Source organism: Durio zibethinus, chromosome 5 (assembly GCF_047325235.1).
Source record: "Durio zibethinus cultivar Kanyao isolate XHJ-2024 chromosome 5, ASM4732523v1, whole genome shotgun sequence".
NCBI classification, from domain to species: Eukaryota; Viridiplantae; Streptophyta; class Magnoliopsida; order Malvales; family Malvaceae; genus Durio; species Durio zibethinus.
The window spans coordinates 31,294,359-31,318,886 of NC_143166.1; the positions used below are offsets into that span (position 1 = coordinate 31,294,359).

Here is a 24,528-nt window from a genome sequence, read left to right on the forward strand (position 1 = left end):
GTGGCTGACTTTTCAATTTACATATCGAATTCTTGGTTGTTTTCTTCCTTTAGCTTTTCCTCAATTTCATTCTAGTTTACACTTGACAACATTAATGTTCATAGCTAATTCTAAGTATTGGATGAATAAAATTCGGCCAAAAAAAAAAAATGAAAAGAGTCATAATAAAACCTGCTCTACAATTAAACACATTGTTAACATTGATTTCTCCATTATTAATTTGCAAACAAAAACAAGTTTTTAATTGGCAAACATTATCATTAATAAATATATATCTTACACTTTGGAAATATCATCAAGGATTAGGACCATCTATCTTACATTTTGACTTAATGATAAGATATTATATTTCTTATTTTAATAATCAAATTTCAAGTTCTAATAATCTCGGTTATAATATATAAACGTATGTTGGACTGTTGCGATCAAATCTTTAATCAACTAAATTAAGCCGTTTATAAATGCAGCTGATCGATCGATGTTCAGGGACATGGGCAACTTATAAAGACCCATGCATCCGTCAGCCTCCCATTGCTTATTTCATGGCTCTCTCTATTTTTGGGTTGAAAAATGAAGGCAGATTTTGTATCAATCAGAGAGTAGTTCCATCCAACTAAGACCTGTCTTTTGTTGCTGCAACCATAGCCGCAAGTGCTTCAAAGTTTCGTTTCTATATATCTCAATTGGCAAACCCAAATTAATGTGGAATTGGGACATGACATGAATCATGATGCGGCTGGTACTAATTCTATCCTTTACGATTGGGGATATATTGCAGGCTAAGAATAGTATCTTAAATTAATGGGAAACAGCACCCATCCAAAAACGAATGGACCCAAAACAATTGGCACCCACAAAATTGCTAATGTGTTTTCATTTTTTTTTCTTTTTAAATTATTAAATTATGACTAAAACCCAAATTTGAAATCTTCAAAAATTAATTTCAAAATCACTAACTTAACAGCTCATTAGTAATTTAAATGTTTTTTAATTGTGAATTATGCTATAAAATTTATGATACCAGTGAAGTAGCCAATTTTGTGATGCCATGATATTTGACCAGGGCAGAATGAGCGGTTGTCACTTGGTTGCCCATATTGTAATCCATGACTTGGCATTTTCTTCCTTCTTTAAATATCTAGAATCTACTTTATCTTCTTATGGCTTGGCTTTGGTCTAAAATTAACATTAGGTGAACTGTGATTGCATGCCGTACCTTCTAAGATGCTTCACCCACTAATTAATTAATTAATTATTATTATTATTATTATGTGTCCCATTCTTTCCTGGTTTGACAATTTAATATAATTAGTAGTTATTTTCCCGCTAACTAATGGCTTAAAATTTTTACCAACTTCCTCTCCATTTACCATTTTGCAATAAGAAAGATTGTATGATGAGTTAATATACGTTAGTATATATCATTTTCATTTAAATTATGTTATATAATCGTATTATTAAAAAATATCAATCATTTATTATATATCATATACAGTAATTAAATGATAAATATTTATTTTAATATATTCATAAATGTGATATGTAATAAGTAATTGATTTTTTTAATAATACGATTATGTGCATTACAATAGTTTAGATTTTTAGTGACATTTTTTTTTTAAAGTTTAATGACGTTTATAAACGTCACTAAAAGATTTGTAGCGTTTACGAAAAATATCAGTCAGAGTTTCGGCTATACACGCGTCGCAAAAAATAACGACGTTTTTTATAAAACATTACTATATTAGTGACGTTTGTATCTGAAAAATACTGCTATATTAGTGACGTTTGTATATAAAAAATACAACTATTTTAGCAACATTTGTATCTTTGAGACGCTGCTAATTTAGTGATATTTTTATCAGAAAAACATTATTACTTTAGTAGCGTTTGTATAAAAAAAATCGTTAATTTAGCGACATTTTTTAGTAAGAGCGTCGCTATTTTTAGTGACGTTTTATGGTACAAACGTCATTAAATTATTCATTTAGTGACATTTTTGAACGTAAATGCCATGGAATTAAGAAATGTATTTTTTAAAAAAATAAAAAATTTTTGTTAATATTTATTATTTTCATAAACGAGCTTAAATTCAGAAACCGAAATTAATATAAACTTAATTAACGTTCAAATATGCATCTAATTAACACAAAAGTTTAATAATTAGTATAATAACATTCAAATTTTTTGAATACATTAACAAAATAAAAATTAAAATATATGAAATTAATGACTGCATAGATTTTGAAGGCTGTCAATTGATAAAGGAATTTTTTCATCTTGGTCACTAGCTTGCTAAAAAACCTACTAAATAATAGCATACAATTTTTAACACTTCATTGTAAGCTTTTTTTATATTAAAAAATAAAAATATTGACTAAATATAATACCTGAGTATGTGGACCATCGAGATCAGTTTCTAAAAATTGTTATTGCATAAAATTCATAAGATGATCGAATCGATCATGCAACTACTGAAATTTTGCACGCTTTTGCTCTATTCTAGCACGTTCTTTTTCAATTTTGGCACGCTCCTATTCTCTTTCTACATTCATTTACTGGAAATATTGTTGTATAGTTTGCAACTCCTTTCTCAATATCGAAATGTCTCACAAAGACTGACTTGCTGAGAATGTAAATTGCTTAGAGCTATATCCATAGTAGGTAGATGGTGTTGGGCCCAATCCAAGGCCTCGGACCCTTCCATGCCTTTCTTTTTCAGCAACTTCTATGAATATTCAAATTTTTAATTTTTGCATGTTGAGAGAACCATTAGATGTTATTTCAATCTTAGCAGTTATTTTCTCTTTCGTTTTCTCCTGTAAATTAGTCATATACAACTATCAAATTTAATGATTAATTGATAATATGTTAAAAAGAATAAATATTTACTTTTTGTTAAAATAGATGTTACAAATTATCATAATTTATTATGTTTCAACATTCATTTAAGATTCATATTTTTATGTGTGTTAAGCGAAAGAGTTCCACACGTCCAATTTTACTACCCATCTCAATCTCCTATACAAAAATATCTGTTATTTGATAGGATACATATCAACCGTAACTTATTCATGCATATCAAGCCTGTCAATCAAGTTCAAAAATTTTAAATAATTTTAATATCATGTATTTATATTTTGTCCCCTTAACAACACAATAGTCTTAAACAGATGCAAACAATAAAAGCATTTTGGCCTTTCACACATATTGATCATGGCAATCAAATTTAAATATTTGGACAAGTTTAATATCATGGATTGAAGCCATTCAAACTGTTGAAAGCCATCCAAAAGTTTAATTTGTATTTTTGCCTTTTAAAGGCAAAATTAGTCCCAAATAGATATAAACGACAACTTTTTCACCCATATCAACTGTAGATACCAAGTTCAATCAATCAGACAAGTTTAATATCAAGTATTGAAGCTATCCAAATTGTTTAAATAGAACAATAAGAACAAATTTGTATTTTTACCTAAATAGACGTAAACAATAACTTTTTTATACATATCATCCGTGTCAATTAAGTTCAAAACTTTCGATAAGTTTAATATCATGTATTGAAACTATCAAAACTATTAAAACAGAATAATAACTGTTAATTTACATATTTACCTTTTAACGGCATAAAAAGTTCATTCATTGGAATAAGTTTAAAATCATAAACTTACTATATTTTTCTTTCTTGCAAAACTTTTTGATCTACTTGTGTGGCTATATTTTTGTTGCTTTCTGCTACCAATCCCAATCTGTTCTCTTTTCTATCATAAAAAATAATTACGTATATGGTAGAAATACAAATATTACCAACTTAAAGCATAAAACACTTTCATTATTTTATTCTACTATACAAAGTTATAAATTAGTACTTTTTTTTTTCTTAAGAACCAAAATCTAACTAATTGTTCATATTGTCACCTAATCACATTACGGGGTAGATTTTTCATCGTTGCCTCTACATTAGTATTTCAATCGAAATACTTATTCTTTAAATTATGCTTATAATCTTTTCATTTCTTTTCCAATGACTTAAGCAGGAATAAAATTGGTATTTTAAGTACAAATCTTAACTGTAATAATACAATAAGAAAAGTTTGAATAAGTAAACAAAATATATAACAATTATATTTTTATATGTAGTTAATTATACTAATACCTCAATAAAGTTTAAAGCATCGACCTTAACTTCTGCTGGAACTTTATGCTATGTTTCATAATGAATAGGCAATTTCATTTCATTACGGGTAAGCATGCCTAGAAATTCAGCCAACAGTTGAGCCTCTTCACCAATTGGTTGTCTATTAGAGTTTGCAAACACTACAATACATTCGTTCGGAGGTAGTGCAAATAATTCCTTCAAAATTGTTCGACCTTTGATCTTCCGTTGACCATTGTTATCAACTGCAAAAAATAAAAAATAAATTTATAAAATGGTAATACTTTTATCATTATAATCGAATTCTAAAAATGGGGTATATGATACCTGCATTCAAATTTAAAGCATAATCAATTGATGGGATGCTATCTAAACTTGAACCTCTTGTATTATCAGATCCAATATCAGTTGAAGGGTTAGAAGTGACTGAGTTAGATCCAACAATACGTTCATTCCCCTCAAAATGATTCAATCCATAGCCAATATCAATAGGTGCCACAGACGGTTCTAAACTAATATCTTTGATATGTATTTCTTTCAAACTACTCATTTACATTGTAGCTTACTTGCATCATAAAAGTGAATATATAAAAGATATTAATTTAGAACATATATAAAGACATTGAGAAATTAAGAAATCATAACCTACGATATATAAAGTACATATCGATTTAATTAAATTAAAAGATAATGTATGATTTATAATACAAAAAATATACAATAACGAATGTGACATTAATTACATACAATCATTTACTATATTATGTCTTAAACACTCAAATTATAAAATATAGATGATCCATCATGGCTCATAAATGTCTTTATTAACATCTTCGTGAACCCATTGAGTGTAGGTACTAGAGATATTTTCATCCAAATTTTGTTCAGCAAAAGGATAACATTCAGTTTCATGTTCAACATCATCTCTTGTATCTAACCTTATATCAAATAAGTCTCTAGGTGTGTTTCGAAGAACAACAAATCAACCTAATTCTTTAGGATCTTCAGAATAAAAAACTTATTTGACTTGAAATGAAAAATATAAGGTTCATCAATGAGTTGTTGTCCAGTGTGAATTAATCAAGAAAAATTCATAAGTATAAATCCATATTGATCTTTCTTAATAACCTTTGCACTATTCACATCAGCCTAATCACACTGAAATAAGATAACTTTTTACTTGTCATAATAATCTAACTCAATGATGTCATTAATCATACCATAATAGTCAATATTTTCCTCTAAAGGGTTTGTGTCCCTAGCACTAGCATAGCTAGTAGTTGATGAAGTAAGAACAACTCCTGAATCTTGTGTACTTCTAAATCTCTCATGAGATTTAGTGTGAAATCTAAATCCATTTATGATGAAACTTTTGTATCGTTTCACAATCCTGTTTAGACCTTGTGAAAGATACTTCACCTCTTCACTAACAAGCCTTCCACTCTAAACCTATTAAAGTGAAATAAATATATATATATGTTATTAATGTTAGTTATACCGTAAGCATTCTATGTAGATTTCTCAAAATGGGAAGTATGGCATTACTTACAGTTGCTCTTAATCATTCATGAAAGTTTTCAGCAAATAACTTATCAAGCTCTCAACAGTTTGATCGTCGATAATGTGCAAGAGCTTTCAAATTATTTTTATACTCACTATAAAGCATCATGATAAAGTATTAACAATAAAAAAATACAATAAATTATGCTTAATGTAATGAATAATTTTTTTGCTAAAAAACTTAAATGCGAAATGATTCAATAGAGTCATGATGAAAAAGAACATATCAATATGCTTGTACCTAAGATTTATCATCTAACTCTACCATTTCAACTTTACCTAATGATTGTCCAAAACTTTGATAAGATAACTGTAGGTAGAGTCAATATGCTACATACCAATATTTTTCGATAGTTTATTAAATTTCGTTTCAACATCTTCTAAATAACGAGAATAAAATGTCATATATTTTTCTTCTAAATATCCTTCAGTAATAGAACCTTTCGGATAGCGTTTGTTGTGACAATAAGACTTTAACCTCCTCAAAAATCTATCGTATAAAATATTAGTCATATATCTTTTTAACTAGAGTGGCATGATCATTAATAAAAACCTAATCAATCTATTAAATAATAATACCTTTTGATAGGATACATCCATTGATAATAAATCAGTCCATCGACTTTTACTTCACATGGAAGGTGGATAACTAAATGCATCATAATAGTAAAAAAGTTTGAAGGAAAAATCTTCTCTAAATGGTGTAAAGTAATTATAACTTGATCTTGAAGTTTGCCAAGCTCTTTCACATTCATACATTTCTCACATGAAGATTTAAATATGTTACTCAATTCAATTACCACTTGACATTGATGAACATAAAGCAATTGAAAGTAAGTCTTGCAGCAAAATGTGATAATCATGTGACTTCAATGAAAAAAGTTTTCACTCTTTTAGATTCACACATCTCAATATATTTTATGCATAGCCATCTAAAACTTTGACATTTTTCAAAACCTTGCAAAACACATCTTTTCAGCTTTAGAAATCTCAAAACAAGTAGCAGGTAATCGATATTTGCCATTAGGAAGCAATTTTGAATGAATGTTAAGGTGAATCCCCATATTAACTAGGTCAAACTGACTTTTTAAGTCATCCTTTGATCTTTTATTCACATTGAGAATTGTCCTGATAAAATTTTTGCAAACATTCTTCTTTATGTGCATCAAATCAAGGTTATGACATAATAAATTATATTTTCAATAAAGCAACTTAAAAAAGATACTTTTTTTTTCATAACTCAAACTCATTGGGGTCATTTTCTTCATCATCATCTTCATCACTTTAAACATTAAGATCACCAACTTCAATATCAGTATTACCAACTAGCATAATATGAGATCAGACATCTTCAAAGATGTCCCTCACTCTTTTTCTTCATGGAGTCATTTTTTCATAAGTGAAATTTATATCTTTTAATTTTGACAAGATACTAGACCCACTAATGGGTAAAAGTGATCTCTTCAACTCTTCAGTTTCATCAAAGAGATGTTTTTAAAATCTAAATCGATGATTATCATCTAACTATTGACGATGTCCCATATAATAGAATTTTCTACCATTAGGTAACCACTTTAAACATGTCTATGCAGCATAACATGGACAAGTATAATAACATTTTATACTCTAACTAGATAAATTTACATAAATAAGAAAATCATTGATAGTCCATAATAAAGCATCATGTATATTGAAGTTCTCTTTTTTTGATACATCATAGGTCTCAACTTCTTCTCATTATTGCTTTAACTCTTTAATAAAAGGTTGTAAGTAGATGTCTATATCATTACCTGGACCTTTTTTCCTAAGAATTATTATAGACAATATAAATGACTGTTACTTCATAGCAATCAATGGTGGTAAATTGTAAAAAATTAATACAACTAATCAAGTACTATAAAAAGTACTCATAATTTTGAATGGGTTGAATCCATAAGATGTTAGGCCAAGCATAACATTTTGAGGATTATATGTAAAGTTTGAAAACCTAGAATGGAATGATTTTTATGCCAAAGAATCTGTAGGATGCCTTAATGATCCATTATCTATCCGCCTCTTATGATGTTACCTCATTGAATTTACAATTTTGGAAGACATGAAGAGTCTTTGAAGTCTTGGTATTAATGAAAAATAGTGTAAAACCTTAATAGATTTTTTTTTTTACATAAACTTCATTACCATCCCCATTTAACCTTTCATTGAAATTTTTGTCCACCTAACGAGAAATACCACACAAATGATAAAATTTTTTATTTTTTATCACCTCAATACAACATGTAATCATTGGGACAACTATGAATTTTTTTCATATCCAAGACCTAAATCATTGATCATCTTCTTTGATTCCTTACAAGATTCAGAGATTTTTGTAAAAGAAAGCATTTATTTCAAAAACTCTAATAATAAAGTCAGAGAGTTTTTCGTCTATCCATATAAGCATTTCAAATGAAAAAGATGAATACAGAAAGATAACCTTGAATACTTCGATCCCTTATAAAGTTCTTCATTCATATCCTCAAGCAACCTATAAAACTTTGATGTTTCTCTTCTAGGTTATTGGTTACGTACACCTATCCCAGGTTCACCAAAATCATTCATTTCAACATTGGACTGATTAAATCTATCATTTTAAGGAGAAAAATTACAAAAAGTTAGTTATGAATGTTAAAAGCATCCGTAACATGCCTTCAATATCATCTATTATAAAAGGATCATGTTAGTATTAGGGAGCCCTTGAAGTTGAAGAAACTTTAGTGGAAGACTTTAACGATGCAGACTCTTCATGAAAATACCAATTAACATATCTTGAGAGAAATTCAATATAAATTAAATGTTCAAAAATACTTGACATATTTGCTAATCGATATTAGTACACTTCACACATGGGTATAATATCATCTTATCTTCACTTGTATTCTTAAATACAAAATTAAGAAAATTTTTCACTCCATCTTTATACTCTTAACTTAATCTTAACTTTTCAATCCAACTCTTATCCATTTAGTACTTGTTACGTTATCAGACCAAATATTTATAAATATTTTATATGAAAACGAACATGTAAAATACTTAAGTTTACTCTATTTTGAACAAAAGATAATAACAAGATTAGTACTTACAAAAAATGAGAACTCTTTATTGTGAAGTATTTTATCAGTTACCTAATATTATGAATGTTAAAACTCTGCTGCTAATGTAGATAATATCTAAGAGTATTTGTAGTTGGGGTTAAAATAAGGTAAAATAGGTATAGAAAAAACCCAGAAAAAGAAAAAAAATAAAAGGGAAAGAGAAGTGAATGTGGGTTACAAATAGGTATATGAAAATGATGGGTTTTGGAGAAAATTGTTTAAACCAAAAAGAAAATCACGAATCAAAAGCTGAAGGAATAGTCGAATGAAGTAAAAGCTAAAGTAAATAACTAATGAATAGTCAAAATAGGGTTATAAAAGACAATGCTCGAATACTAAAAGCTGAAAGAAAGGGAAAATAAATTGTAGTTGGTCTGAAAAGAGAAATAATAAAATAATGAAGATAAAGCTTGAAATTGGTGATTGGATGCGCTAAGTTTGGGGATAATTTTATTGGACTGGATTATTGAAGGCCTTTACAAAGAAAAATACCTTCAATAATTTTTTCATAAATATTTTTTAAATATATTATAAGTGCCTTCAACAGAGTCATAGTAGAATTGTTTAAGATTATTAAAGGCATTTACACCCCAAAAATGCCTTCACTAATTTCATCTAATTTTTATAATGTATTTATTGAAGGTATTTTTTGTATAATACGCCTTCAATAATTCTCTTATTTTTATCTGTGAATATTAGTGAATGTGATTTTCTACTAAAAATGCCTTCAATAATTTTTTTTTTAAATTGATTGAGATTATTAAAGGCTTCTTCTTTGCAAAATGCCTTTAATATTACACTATTAAAATTTTAAGGGGTTATTGAAGGTGTTTATTCCAGGAAAAATACCTTGACTAATTCGTTTTATTTTTTGAAGGAAATTATTGAATGCATTTTCTAATGTAAAATGCCTTCAATGTTTCACTACTCAAATTTTAAGATGATTAGTGAAAGCGTTTATTTCATAAAAATACCTTTAATAATTTTTAAAAATTTTTTTTTGAGATCATTAAAGGTATCTTCTAGTAAAAAAAACCTTCAATATTTCACTACTCAAATTTTAAGACAATTAGTGAAGGCATTTATTCTAGAAAAATACCTTCAATAATTTTTTTTAATTTATGTACATAATTATTAAAGATGTTTTTTGAGAATAAACGCCTTCAATAATTTTTTTTTTTAATTTTTAAGATTATTAAAGGCATTTTTTAGTGAAAAATGCCTTCAATATTTCACTACTCAAATTTTAAGATGGTTAGTGAATGTGTTTACTCTTGAAAAACACCTTCACTGATTTCTTTTAATTTATGTACATAATTATTGAAGGCATCTATTGAGAATAAATGCCTTCAATAATTTCATTTAAAAATTTTTTGATATCATTAAAAGCGTCTTCTAGTGAAAAATACCTTCAATATATCAGTACTCAAATTTTAAGATGGTTAGTGAATGCATTTATTCCAAAAAAAAAATGCCTTCACTAATTCTTTTTAATTTTTGTACATAATTAGTTGAAGGTCTTTTTTTAGAATAAACGCCTTCAATAATTTTTTTTTAAAATTTTTTAAGATTATTAAAGGTGTCTATTAAAAAACACCGTCAATATTTACTACTCAAATTTTAAGATGGTTAGTGAATGCATTTATTCTAAAAAAATACCTTCACTAATTCTTTTTAATTTTTGTACAAAATTATTGAAGGTATTTTTTTAGAACAAATGCCTTCAATAATTTTTTTTTTTTAAATTTTTAAGATCATTAAAGGTATTTTCTAGTAAAAAACACTTTTAATATTCTACTACTAATTTTTTTAAAAAAAAACTTTTAAGATTATTAAAGGCATTTTCTAGTAAAAAATGCTTTTAATATTCTACTACTCAAATTTTAAAATGGTTCACTATTCTTTTTAATTTTTGTACAAAATTATTGAAAGTGTTTTTTGAGAACAAATGCCTTCAATAATTTAAAAAAAATTGGATTATTAAAGGCTTATTTTAGTATAAAACACCTTTAATAATTTTAAGAGAAATTTTGAATGTGTTTTTTTCAGAAAAATGCCTTCAGTAATTTGTTATAATTTTTTTTAAAAATTTATTGAAGGTATTTTCTATATAATACGTCTTCAATAATTTCCTCAATTCTTATCACGAGAATATCAGTACAGACGATTTTTTACTAAAAATACCTTTAATAATTTTTTTCAAAATTATTAAAGGTATTTTTTGATGAAAAATGCCTTTAATAATTTCCTTTAAAAATGATTTTTTGGATTACTAAAGGTGTCTTTCAATAAAAAATACCTTCAATAATCTCCAACTAAAATTTTAAGGGAATTATTGAAAGTATTTTTTTCAGAAAAATACCTTTAATAAAAATTTTTATATTCATTCCCCTGTCGTAAACATTGGAATCACAAATTGTTAAACATTGGAATCACAAATTGTTAGTACTGAGAATGATTAAAAGCTGTATTAATCAACCAAACCAAACCCATAAACATATTTCTATCAGACTTTTGGTTTTTTTATCTCTATTATCGCTACCAACTTTCAACAAATCAACAGTACGCACCTTTCTATTTATCAGTATGTCTTTATTTTTTTATTTATTGTATTATTTATATTATCCGATAGAGCTAATTTTTTTTATTTCTTACTATTTACATATGCATATATTTTTATTAATTTCACCGTAAGCATAATCGTCTAAGCACCTTTCATTGCATGTATGTTATTTTTGTGTAGTTTTATTTAAATATTGTAGTTTGCTGAACCTTGTTATGTGATATTGTTTTGCTGAATGGTATTGTATGATATTGGTATGTTGAATCATATACTGAATGGTTTGTTTAATGGTGTTTCTGAATAGTTTGTTGAAGGGTATGTCTGAACACATTGCTAATTGGTTTGTTGAATGGTGTTTTTGTATATAGTATGATATTGGTTGTATTTAATTACATACAGTGTTAAATTTAAACAATCATTTTGTGTAATTTGTATAATTATGATCAAAATTGTAAGTGTTATGGACTCTGAACAATATCATTTTTCTTCTATTGAACATGTACAAGACACACTTATGGGCTAAAAAAAAAAGGGAAGAGCCCAAATAAATAAATTAAAGTGAGTGAAATAAAAATTCACGTTGACTTCAATCCAAGTGGGCAGCCTGTGTCTGAAAGAGCTGTTAAGTTGGTTACTCATATTGGAGCCGTCGTTCGTAGTATGATTTTAATTACGTACACCAATTGACGACAAGTTCTCAATGATTTAAAAGATTATATATGACAGTCGATTGTGGTATGTTTATCCAACTATTTCATAAAATTTATTAAATAATCACTTAATTAAAATTCAATGTGTTCATACTAATTGTGTTAAATTATTTAGGAATGATTCGACGTCCCAATTGACTGTAAAAAGATTGTGTTGCAATCTGCTAGGAAGCATTCAGAGACTTTAAAAGCATATTAACAACCCAATATATTTTATCATTGGCTTATCAAAGTGATGTATTGACTGTTCCACCTGCGTCATATGCAGATGTAATAAGTGTTAAAGATTGGATAAATTTTGTTTAATATCAGCTTTCAAAAAATTTATCAATACGTAAACCTGTTATCAAAAAAATTATTTATAAGTCTTTATGCAATATATCATTTTATCTTTATATGTGATTGACATAATTTCTTTCTTTTGAACAAAATAAAAAAAAACCAACGAAACATTCGAGCCAAACAACAATATCACCATCAGACAATGAGAAAAGGATATGCAAATATAAAGTATGAGCTTGTATGTATTCGTACACTTGTTTTACACTTATTACTGAATATTTATAAACATTCATTTCATACATTTTGATTCTTATATTGCGATAATTTAATAGGAATCAGCAAGCTATGGGATTGAAGTTTCTAGATGGGATGTTTGAAAACAAAGACATCTATGAAATGATAGATCCTTTATAGATGAAGCAAATGAATAAATGACAAAAAAGATTATATGTATAACTATTTTTTTTAATATCATGTATGATTGACATTATGGTTATATGCATGATTGTATACTAGCTTGTATAGATTTGTTATTGCAGCTCATCTTATTATTGTCTTCCAAGATGATTATGCTGCCAAAGTCAAATCTAGTGAACTGGCAACCTAGTATGGTGAAGATTTATTGTCTTTAGCATTAAGAGCTAAAAAAAGGCTCGGTCGAGTTTGTGGGGTTGGTAAATTTATCTTGCCATCAAAATTTTTTAGTAATCAATCCAAAATCTTACGAATGATAAATGCACAATATGAAGCAATCATTGAGCAACAACAGCAACGACTTGATGACCAGAAGCAAGGCTTCAATGAGCAACAGCAAAGACTCCCTACTTTGGAGGCCATGTTGGCAACAATGCAGTATAGCATACTAGTAGGCTAGTCTAATAGCATCATTCATGTAAGACAAGATTCCGTTACAAGTTAGACAGTGAACCCAACCTCCGCTATCACCCATGAAGTATGATTTTGTTTATAAGTTTAATATTAATTTGTTTATTATATTTATTGATTTGATTTTAATACTTATATTTCATTAAATATTGCAGCAGGATGTTGGCACTAAGAGTATAACCCTTGCTTAGGCTACCATGGATAAGCTATCTAATTATTCCCTAGAGCATTTATCCGGAGAAAACTTCATAACCATTGAGTCTGAGGAATGGTTATTTGATAAACCATTATTTTCTTTCATTAGTGTGGATGAGGTTAAAGAATTTTGTGAACTAGATAAATTATCAGCTGTTGATATTATTACTTATATAAGGTTAGCTTATAAATACAAATATGCACATTCAATATGTATTAATTTATATTATGGTGTAATACTAACTAGCATTGTTGATTATTATCGTGCAACTTCTTATATAGAGAGCATAAGGGGAGACAATTGACCAATAGATTTAGATTCATTAACCTCAACTTCATTAGTGAGCAGAGTGACACAATCACTTATCGTGCTAATCATGTGATTGAATGCATGAAAAAATCGACTAATTATTATTTACTCCCCATATAATACGTATTAAGTTATATTTCAACCTTAATTATTCCAACTTTACCCAAATCTGATTGATGCATAATCTGAGAATATCATTGTTATTATTTTATAATCATCATTAGGTGTTTATTGTGATTAACACAAAATCCTTAACGCCATACTTAGTTAATTCAGTTAATCCAACAATAATGCCTAACCCTGATATTCAAACTTTTATAAAGAGGTATTACACTTTATTATATTATATATTTTCTATTTCTTCATAAGTAATTTTATTTATGTATTAAGCAATTTTTTTCTTTTCAATTTAGGATAATATCTGCATTCGATAAAAAGGCAAATAAACTGAAATAGGTGTCATTATTGGTAAATGTAAAATTTATTCTTTTATGTTGAGTTTGTGTAGATAAATATTTTTTAAACCTATTCAATTTAATTTTCAAGTACATCATCAACTCGATAATACTGAATGTGGATATTATGTCCTTCGTTTTATGTGAGAGATAATATAATTTTATAATCACACCATTCAAGGTTAGTATAAATTTCATAAACTCGTTATATCTTCAAAAAAATAAAAAGCTAAATTATGTTTTCATTTATTAACATTTACGTCTGACAGTTTTTTTAGTGGGAAAGTAAAGAAAGTTTCACGGTAGAAGAACTGGATAAAGTCTGTAAAGAATGGTATGAGTATGTATGATCATTTATCAATGTTGATAAACTTTGAGATTAGACATTGTTGGTTGAATGTAAATATATGAGGAATAAATTGTTATAATGTTTTTAACATGCCATGTTGAATGAAAAATTTAAGTTTGTAGATTGGGGTATTGATTTAATATTATTGGTATACTTAATATGAATACACTATATGTATTTAATATATTATTGAGTACGATTATTTCAAAAAAATATATTAATATGGCAATGTTACTAGTTTTAAATTTGGCTGTATGGTCAATTTATTGAAATATAACAATGTTCATTATGTAAATTCTAAAATATAATTCGTAGTATCACATATATAAATCAAATATTTTTTGGGCATAAATATACAACTGACTTCAAATATTTTCTGGGCATAAACTTACAACTGACTTGACATATACAATATCAAAAATGTCTTTCTAATAGGATTAATGAAAGCGTTTTTAACCAAAATCAACTTTAATAATCCTACCTAAAAACATATTTTGTGGAATATTAAAGGCGTTTTGGGATAAAAACATCTTTAAGAATCCGTTCCAAATATTGTGTATGAATTATTGAAGGCATTTTTGATAAATATTGCTTTCAATAATTTTTGTTAAAAATTTATTGATTAGATTATTGAATGCGCTTTCACCCAAAAACGCCTTCAATAATCCATTCCACATTTTTCTTATGGATTATTAAGGGCATATTCAGCAAGAAAATGCATTAAATAATCCATAACAAAATGTTATTGAATGCATTTTTTTACCAAAATCGTCTTCAATAATCCTACCTAAAAATTTATTGTGCGAAATATTAAAAGCGTTTTGGACAAAAAATACATTCAAGAATTCATTCCAATTTTTTTATATGAATTATTGAAGGTATTTTTTAAAAAAATCGTATTCAATAATACCAACGAACATTTAATTGAATGAATTATTAAATAAGCTTTTAGCCAAAAACACTTTCAATAATCCATAACAAAACGTTATTGAAGGCGTTTTTGAAAAAAAAATTACCTTCAATAATCTGACCATTCAAATTTATCATATGAAATATTAAAGGCGTTTTAAGCTAAAAACGCCTTCAAGAATCCATTCTAGCTTTTATGTATGGATTATTTAAGGCGTTTTTGACAAAAATCACCTTTAATAATCCAAACTAAAAATTTATTAATTGGATTATTGAAGGCGAGTTAGGCCAAAAATGCATTTAAGAATGATTCTATATTTTTTCTATGGATTATTAAGGGCATTTCCCTACTAAAAACAGCTTCAATATTCTCTTCAAAAATTTTTAAAGCAATTGATGAAAGCGTTTTTGTCCAAAAAAATGTTTAGAATAATCAATTATAAATAATCTCTGTAAAAACCCAAAAAAGGTTAAAAGGAGTGATCGAACCTATCACCTTATGATTAACATTCGTTCGATCCTAAAATTTTGATATGATATTTATTGAAGACATTTTGACAAAAAACGTCTTCAATAAACTTGTGAAATTTTTTGGTGAAATTATTAAAGGCGTTTCTTGTAAAAAACGCCTTCAATAATTGCACATATTTTTTTATAAGGGGATTATTAAAGGCATTGTCTACCAAAACTATCTTCAGTAAATCCCTATCAATTTTTTTAACGGGATTATTCAACTCGTTTTATGCCAAAAATACTTTTAGTATTCACTCAAATTTTTAAAACAGGATTATTCAAAGCATTTTAGTCGATAAACATCGCTAATATCAAGTATTGGATGACATTTATAAGTAAAAATATCACTATTTGAATATTTAGTGACGTTTTGATAATAAATGCCTTAAGTTTCATAAAACCACAAAAGCTAGCTGCATTTTTAAGTGAAACGCCGCTATAAAACTGCATCTAATCTTCTATTTTTTTGTAGTGGTGATATGATTTGAATGAAAAAATAAATAAATACTTATGTGGAACCTATTACCCGAGTCAATCTAAAATTTGCAAAATTTCCAACCTTCTTTCACTTATATATGTATGTATGTGTGGAGAGGGGGGGGAAGAGTTCAATTTATATTAATATAAAACTTTTTAATTTTATATTTTTTTCTAACCACTGATTTTAATAAATTAAAAGATAAGAAAGACAAGTCAAAAAAAGTTTTAAAATATAAAATTAATGATTAAAAAAATATAAAACTAAAATATTTTATACTGGTATACGTTAATCTTATGTCTATATATATACTTGTGGGGTTTTTTTAGGCCACTTGGTACGTTGGCCAGTCGCCAAAGGAAATGTGTTACATCTTGGAGTAAGTTTATATTGAAGCAAACCCTTTTGAAGGCATGTCAAACAAAAAAAATTTTTTTTGCACAACTGAAACATCATTCAAAAAACTTGGTATTAGCACACTATTATTTTTAATTTCTCAGGGTAAAATTGTTAGATTATCTTCATATAAGTAGAATACAATTTGTTTCTCTTTGAAATCAATTCTACAATTAACTTTACTCTTTTTAGATTAAAAAAAAGCATAAATTTCACTCTTTTTATAATTTATATATTTTATCAGATAATAATCCTTATACCAAATATGCAACCTTACCAAGGAAATAAAATGTGGCTTCCTTTTAAACTTTTATTTCTTTTGAGTTTTGGGCCTTTTGGGTTTGGGCTCATATTCTTTTAGTTACTTGCAGTTTTGCAATTAACCAATGTGCCGTACAAACCGCATATGGCGCCAAGTATTTCCCGCCAAATGCCAATACGTCTTCCTCGGTACAAAACCTTAACCACCAAGAAACCAAAGAATCCACAAACAGAGAATTGAAAAAAAAAAAAAAAAACTACAAACAACAGGAAAAGCAAAAAAAAAAAAGGAAAATGGTGAAAGGAAAGCAGTACTGGCTGCTGAAAACAGAACCAGGAGAGTGGTCATGGGAAGACCAAGCGGCAAACGGAGGTGTAACCAAATGGGATGGTGTCAAGAACAAGCAAGCCCAGAAACACCTCAAGTCCATGAAACTAGGCGATCTCTGCTTCTTCTACCACTCGGGCGCCAGTGCTCGCCGGTTGGTGGGTGTGGTCAGCGTGGTAAAAGAGTGGTACTCGGAGGGCATTGACAAAAACAGTGCGGTGGTTGTGGATGTGAAAGCGGTTGGGGAGATGAGGAGGCAAGTGGACTTAAAGGACATGAAACAGGATGGGGAGTTGAAAGGGTTTGTGATGTTTAGACAGCCGAGGTTGTCGGTTATGCCGGTGCCTGAGGAGGTTTGGAAGAGGATTTGTGAATTGGGAAATGGGTTTGAAGGGGATGGCATTGGCAAGGATGATGGCGATGACTGATGAGGAGTAGCATATGGGTTAAAGGGGCTAGAAATGATCAAGAATATGGGTGTTTTTGGTAAAGAGAAAAGAAAGAAAAAAGTGTGCTTGATTAGATTGTAGCTAACCATGTTGAATTAATGAATTAAATATGGATATGTCCTATATGCTTTTTTTGTTTGTTGTATTTTGGTTTTACGATAGTAGAATTCATACTATTGTTTTGATAAGATTTAGACCAAGAAATTCCAGTTAGGTGCAAAGGACACAAAAAGAGTAATTGAGCATATAAATTTGGCTACTAAACATCCAATTTCCTACTTTGTTCCGCTACATTAAAAATTATTTTTGAAGTAATGGTTCGGATTTGGGCATAAAAAATAATCATTCGGAAAAAAATGGGGGGAAATTTGAGAAGCATGGTGGTTGGTTTCTTATTACTAGTCTACTAAGTAACTTCGCTCTGGCATTTTGATGAACACTTACCGTGACGAACCGTTTAAGGACAAAGAAAAAGAACGTCGCCGTATCAGCAGGTATTATTGCTTCCAGCTTCTTCTGAAAACCCAAAATCCACGAAAAGAGAATTGCCGTTATCCGTGGTGTTTTTCCAGGAAAAAGTAAGAAATCGAATTTCTGAGAAAGTAAACGGAGCCAAATTTTATTTTATTTTTTTCTGTTTGTTGCTATGAAATGCAAACCATGTGACCTGTACGACCTTGATTCACGGAGCCATTGAAGCGTCCTTGGCATACCAATCCATTTAACTTGAGAGCATTCTTGTCTGCACCTCCTTCTGATTACTCCAACCAGTCTCGCGGTGGCCTTCCTCGCTTCTTCTCCGAACTCTTCCTTCTTCCAAGATAATCTCTTCTCTTTTCAACGTATTAATTTAATTTCTCAGGCAAAAGTCGAAATCTTTATCCAGTTGTTAGCAAATGGGCGGTGTTATTGCGTACAAGAAGATTAATTTTGGCATAATATGACTAAAGTTTTAAGGTTGAAAACTGACGACAAGTACTCCTTTCATCCCTCCATCAAACAATTCCATTTTTCCTCCAAACTTTGGTATTTGATTTAATATTTATTTAAGAGTTAATTTTAAATAAAGATAAGTTTCAAACTTCCATCGCTAGGTAAAGGCCAAAGGGCTCCTATAAATCTCTCTTTCTGACTAAACTTAGTTGCAAAATCCAGAGATAATTTTTTTTTGGTACAAAATAGTTTTGAAATTTAAACTTTAAGATTTGCTGAATATCATTTTTTTTAAGTAACGGCATGAAAAACTGAACATTTTTGCTCTTCTTTTGTTGTTTAATGTATGTTTGTTAACTAATTTTGCAAGTACATGATCAGAACAGTTTTCTGTTGACAGTTGAATGCCAAATTGTTCATGCTTCAAAGATTTGACTTTAAGAGTACTATGAGATAATAAGCAGGTCGGCTTCAAAACAAGGCCGAAATACCAAGTTCCAAATATTCTTTCTCCACCATCTTTTCAATGGACTCGTTTTTAGCATTCAAATCTTCCTTCATGCTCCATCCAAAATTCAAGCCCAACAAAAACATTGAAAACCCAACTCTCCTCTCTCTCTCTCTCTCTCTCTCTCTCTCTCTATATATATATATATATGTATATGTATACCCAGCTTCATTCTCTTCAGCACCCAGTTTCAATCTTCCAAGTTCCTCTTGGCAAATCTTTTTTAACTTTATTTCCTGTATCAGTACAAGGGCTTTGGTAACAAAGAGTTAAAGGTTACAGAAATGAGGAGCAAAGCAGAGTTACAAAGTAAATTCAAGAACTACATGACAAAGCCCATGAGCAAGGCAGAGTTACAAAGTAAGTTGAAGCACTACATGTCAAAGCCCAAGAGAGCTTTACACAGGGCAAGAGACTTCTACGTGAAGAGCATGGAGGAATGTGCTAGTAAGGTAGGTTATGGTGGAGTTATTGGCTGCCCTGCTGCACCTCAAGCTTCAAGATTGCCAAGGAGTTTCAGTGTCAACTATTCAAAGCTGAAAAATGAAGAGAAATTCATGAATTTCTTAGAAGCAATGTCGAAGAAGAGATCAAAGGAGTCAAATTTGCAGGAAGAGGAGATAAGGGATGCAATGAAAGATCAGTATTGTGGGTTGAAGAGAAGTTTCAGTACTAGCGTTGGCCTGGCGAGAATTGATGAGGACAAGCCCTGCTACTTCGAAGAAGATGCGTTGCATGCCAGAAGCAAAAGTTATGCTTACAAGAGATACTCTTATTATTGAAGGTTGAAGGATATGAAAGCTTGGATTTTGAATAGATCGAAACCAAGTGTCAGACGCATTAAATTAAACGCATTAAAAGGTTTTTTTTTATTATTATTATTCAAAGAAGATATCGCCTTATTACATTAAAAGAGTCAAGAAATAACTTGATTCGAATCCAAATTTTAATATTTTTCTTAAGGTTTTTTTGTCACAAAGTCAAAAAACGAAAGACAAAAATGTAAAAGTTTGTGGGTGTGACTTCTTTCTTCTATTAGCCTATTATGTTATGTATTTTTTTCAGTTTCAATTGATGTTACTGTTAACCCCTTCGGTGAAATTGAGATGTTAATGAACTCCAAATTCCACAAATAGATTTTTATTTAATTTTTAAAATGGTAACTTGAAAGGCAATGATGTGAGCAGCGAGAACAACTATGTATTTAATTTTAGATTATTTTAGATAAATTTTTTCAAATTATTTAAATTTCACTCCATTCAAATTCAATTAAATTTAAATTTGAATCAATTTAAGCCGAATAAACTGAAATTCTTAATTTTTTAATTAAATCAAATTTAAATTCAAATAAATATTATAAATGATTCACTTTCTACACTTCTATTTGTCACTCAATATTATTAATATATTTCTCGCTATAAATTTTGAGTTTTTTTTAATTATTTTTTCTCATAATTGGACTAATTTATTGATCATAGAAATTTAAGATAAAAACAAAATTGTTGTTATGTTATGAATAATTGCTATATTTATGGTTGTACTTCAATTTCATTTAAAATTACTTTATATTTTTAGTATTATTAATTTTCAGATAATGAATTATATAAATCTATCACTTGCATGAAATATTCGTAAAATATTTTAATTTATTTTTTTATCTAAAAATCACCAAAACTAAAGGGTAATGATAAAATTTAATAAATTTTTTAAATTTAATAACAAAATTCATCTTAAATTATGGTATAATTGGAAAATTGACTTTAACCCTTAAATAAGAAATAATCCTGATTTTCCTTTGGATTGGATCATTAATGCCGGTCGAATCTTTTAGGAGCCGTGAAAAGCTATTTATCAAGAAAAAACGCGTTTTAACTTCAAGGGTTCATTTTCTATATAGATAAATAATAAGTTAATAACTACGTGTTACTGCTCATTGCAAAGGACCACTGCTTTTCTCATGTTCATTCATGGACAAACAATACAAACGGCACTTTTCTCGCTATTAACTTCCGGTTACGAGTGACCCCTAGAGAATAAACTCCAATGAGAACTCAGCCTACACCGCCACCGCCCAAATCCGAAGACGATCCGGACGTACCAATTCGCCCCACTTCAATCCCGAATCAAACTGTCACCTCCACCGTCCCTGGTCATCGGAAAAAAGGGACCGGTGTCCGGGCATGGCTTCTACTGGACTCGACCGGCCATACCCAGATGGTGGAGGCCGGAAAGCATGCTATAATGAGACTTACGGGGTTACCCGCTCGAGATCTTCGGATATTGGACCCGCTTCTGTCGTACCCGTCGACGATTCTGGGTCGAGAAAGGGCGGTCGTGATTAACTTGGAGCATATAAAGGCAATCATCACGGCCCAAGAGGTTTTTCTGTTGAATTCCAAGGATCCTTCGGTTACGCCGTTTGTTAATGAGCTACAAAGGCGGATTTTTTGTCATTATCAAGCAACCAAAGCCCAGGTTTTTACGTATCTTTGTTTAATGGATTTTGTTTTTTGGGTTTTCAATTTAGGGTACTTTTTTTTCCTGCTTTGTTAAAATTATGTATTCATTAGCCTTTTTTTTTTATGGTTGTTATTGGCTTTAGGAGGGCGCTATTGATGATTCGAGCTGCATAATTCGAAGTAGTTCTCAAAATTTGTCAGCAAGGATTTCACAGCCTCGGAATCAAGATGAGGAAGGTAAGGCAGAAGAGAAACAGGGTCTTGAGAACCCAAATGGATCAAAGATTCTCCCATTGGAGTTTGTTGCATTAGAGGCATGCCTTGAAGCTGCTTGCAGCTGCTTAGAAAATGAAGTTAGTATTCTTCCTCTCTTTTAATTTGCCCTTGAACTTTTTTCACCATCATGTTGTTCTATTCATTATTTATGGTCATTGTTTTGTACTGCCAAAGCAGGCAAGGACATTGGAGCAAGAGGCTTATCCAGCCTTGGATAAATTGACCTCAAAGATTAGTACTCTCAATTTGGAGCGTGTTCGCCAAATTAAAAGCCGGTTGGTTGCAATAACTGGGCGTGTTCAAAAGGTTCAGTATTTTAAGCTTTTGAACTGTTTGTGTTTTCATTAGTTCTCATGTCAACTGTTTGACCTAAAAGCTCTTATGTTGTTGTGGATAGATTTAATTTTTAGTTCAGATGACATCAGCCAATTCAACAATTCTCTTGTTTCTAATTCCATCTTTTGTTTCTTTATTTTTCTTCTACTTTTAATTTAAATTAAACATATAAATATACTCATCTTCAGGTAAGGGATGAATTGGAACACTTGCTAGATGATGATGAAGATATGGCTGAGATGTATTTAACTGAGAAACAACTACTTGAAAATTCTTCAACCTCTTCTATGAATGAGAGAGATGATATGGATGAAATTCTTCAACCAGACATGGATGACAGGCACTAAACAATTTCACCACTCAAATTTTTTCATTAAAGATTCCCTTTTTTTCACTACATTTTACTTTCCGTCTTCTGCATCTCAGGACACCTGCTGAAATCTCCTTGGCAACCAATTTTCAAGGTGATAATTTGTTTGGTGCTCCTAATGCAATTGGCAGAGACAGCCATGGAACTCGTACAAGTACCACTCGCAGTACTATCAGCAAGCGCCTTGATGTAGAGGAGTTAGAAATGCTCTTGGAAGCATACTTTGTACAAATTGATGGTACACTGAACAAGCTATCCACGGTATATCACCTGCATTTACCACTTGATTACTATCTCCTTTGTTATTATCTAATAACTCGGACATCGTTCAGCCTCCTCCTTAAGGAACTTGATTCAATATACTGGTCCAGCTTTAAGGCAGTAATCCTAGAATCCAAGCTGAGTTCATTTTATGGACTTGTTAGTTCACTCAGAGTGGATGATATTGATATATGACTCATAAACTTTTCTTAGGAAAGAGATGGATAAAATAATGCAAGGGATATGCCAATTACTTCAAATACGGTTGTTTTATGAATATTTTTCTTTTTTCTTTTTTTTTACGCTGTTGGACTTTTTGCTCTATTATTTATGATAAAGAAAAAAATGCAACTATCAGAGCCCATAAGGCTATCGCCCCTGTAACTCTTCTGGAAAAGAACTCATGCTGCTTTCTGACTTACATTTTTCATATTTTATCTGCAAAAGACACTTCTCATATTTTACCTGGAAAAGAATTTACTTAACAATACTAAAACTGTATGACCCTTTTTATTCATTTCGTTAGCATCTATTAGATCCAATGTTAAGCAAAAGTATACACCATAATTTAAGCCTTCATCTGCAATATGGAGATTAACTTCATGTATCAGTCATTATTCTTGTGAGTTGTGATGGAGGTCATTGACATTTTTCTTAATTTTGTTTCTTCTTTCTTGGAAGCTGAGGGAATATGTGGATGACACAGAGGATTATATTAACATAATGCTGGATGACAAACAGAACCATCTCCTGCAGATGGGAGTCATGCTGACGACAGCAACGCTTGTCATCAGTGCCTTTATCGTTGTTGCCGGTATCTTTGGCATGAACATCCATATTGAGCTATTTGATGAAAGTAAAGCAGGGATGCCAGAATTTCTATGGACAATTGGAGGTGGTACCACTGGGACGATATTCCTCTATGTGATTGCTATTGCATGGTGCAAGTACAAGCGCTTGTTATAGTAGTGGGGACTAAGCTGCGTATCTTCTAAAGCCATGGGTAATACATGAAGTGAAGCATCTCGTGGAAACCTGTGAGGATTTGCTTTTATGTTTGCCTTGTGCGGGGAACACTAATTTGTAATTACATTTAAGTATCCTGTACTTGGTGACCTGTATAAATCTCTTAAATGCTGTTAACGATTTGTGACTCTGATACAATCAACATCACCCTAAAATCTGAATATTCTGGTTCTGTTCTTTGTGCTACCAAAAGTTTCACAACAAAATAAACGTGTTGTACTGTTCTTGACCTCGCTCATCTTTTTTACTGCCACCTATTTTTCTTGCCAAGGCCATACGAGTAAATTAAAAAAATTGAAAGAAAAAAAAAAGGGGTTGTGAAGACTAGTTCCAATAAATTAATGCATTCTCCACTTACTCTTTTTTCTTTTTCATGCACGGCAGACTAAATTTCAAGTTTATTATGATCCAGTTTTGACAGGTTAATAC

At 29.7% G+C, this 24,528-nt stretch overlaps 3 protein-coding genes across 3 annotated transcripts; all 3 read left to right on the plus strand.

Annotated features, from left to right (window-relative positions):
* The first annotated feature begins 17,274 nt into the window (after window positions 1-17,274).
* LOC111283072 (uncharacterized) lies at window positions 17,275-18,047 on the plus strand. The gene has a single exon (XM_022871461.2). It carries the CDS (start codon window positions 17,448-17,450, stop codon window positions 17,907-17,909), a length of 462 nt encoding a protein of 153 aa, XP_022727196.2. The 5' UTR covers window positions 17,275-17,447; the 3' UTR covers window positions 17,910-18,047.
* Window positions 18,048-19,527: 1,480 nt separating this feature from the next.
* Window positions 19,528-20,278, plus strand: LOC111281638 (uncharacterized). The gene has a single exon (XM_022869322.2). It carries the CDS (start codon window positions 19,656-19,658, stop codon window positions 20,151-20,153), a length of 498 nt encoding a protein of 165 aa, XP_022725057.2. The 5' UTR covers window positions 19,528-19,655; the 3' UTR covers window positions 20,154-20,278.
* A 1,013-nt stretch (window positions 20,279-21,291) lies between these two features.
* LOC111282486 (magnesium transporter MRS2-3-like) lies at window positions 21,292-24,328 on the plus strand. The gene is made up of 6 exons (XM_022870593.2): window positions 21,292-21,846; window positions 21,974-22,183; window positions 22,284-22,412; window positions 22,631-22,782; window positions 22,869-23,073; window positions 23,755-24,328. Exons 1-6 carry the CDS (start codon window positions 21,415-21,417, stop codon window positions 24,037-24,039), a joined length of 1,413 nt encoding a protein of 470 aa, XP_022726328.2. The 5' UTR covers window positions 21,292-21,414; the 3' UTR covers window positions 24,040-24,328.
* The last annotated feature ends 200 nt before the right edge of the window (window positions 24,329-24,528 follow it).

Coding starts and splice junctions, on each gene's coding strand:
- LOC111283072 (XM_022871461.2), top strand. CDS start 17,448: ATGGTGAAAGGAAAGCAGTACTGGCTGCTGAAAACAGAACCAGGAGAG.
- LOC111281638 (XM_022869322.2), top strand. CDS start 19,656: ATGAGGAGCAAAGCAGAGTTACAAAGTAAATTCAAGAACTACATGACA.
- LOC111282486 (XM_022870593.2), top strand. CDS start 21,415: ATGAGAACTCAGCCTACACCGCCACCGCCCAAATCCGAAGACGATCCG. Junction 21,847..21,973: donor ATCAAGCAACCAAAGCCCAG/GTTTTTACGTAT, acceptor TATTGGCTTTAG/GAGGGCGCTATTGATGATTC. Junction 23,074..23,754: donor CACTGAACAAGCTATCCACG/GTATATCACCTG, acceptor CTTTCTTGGAAG/CTGAGGGAATATGTGGATGA.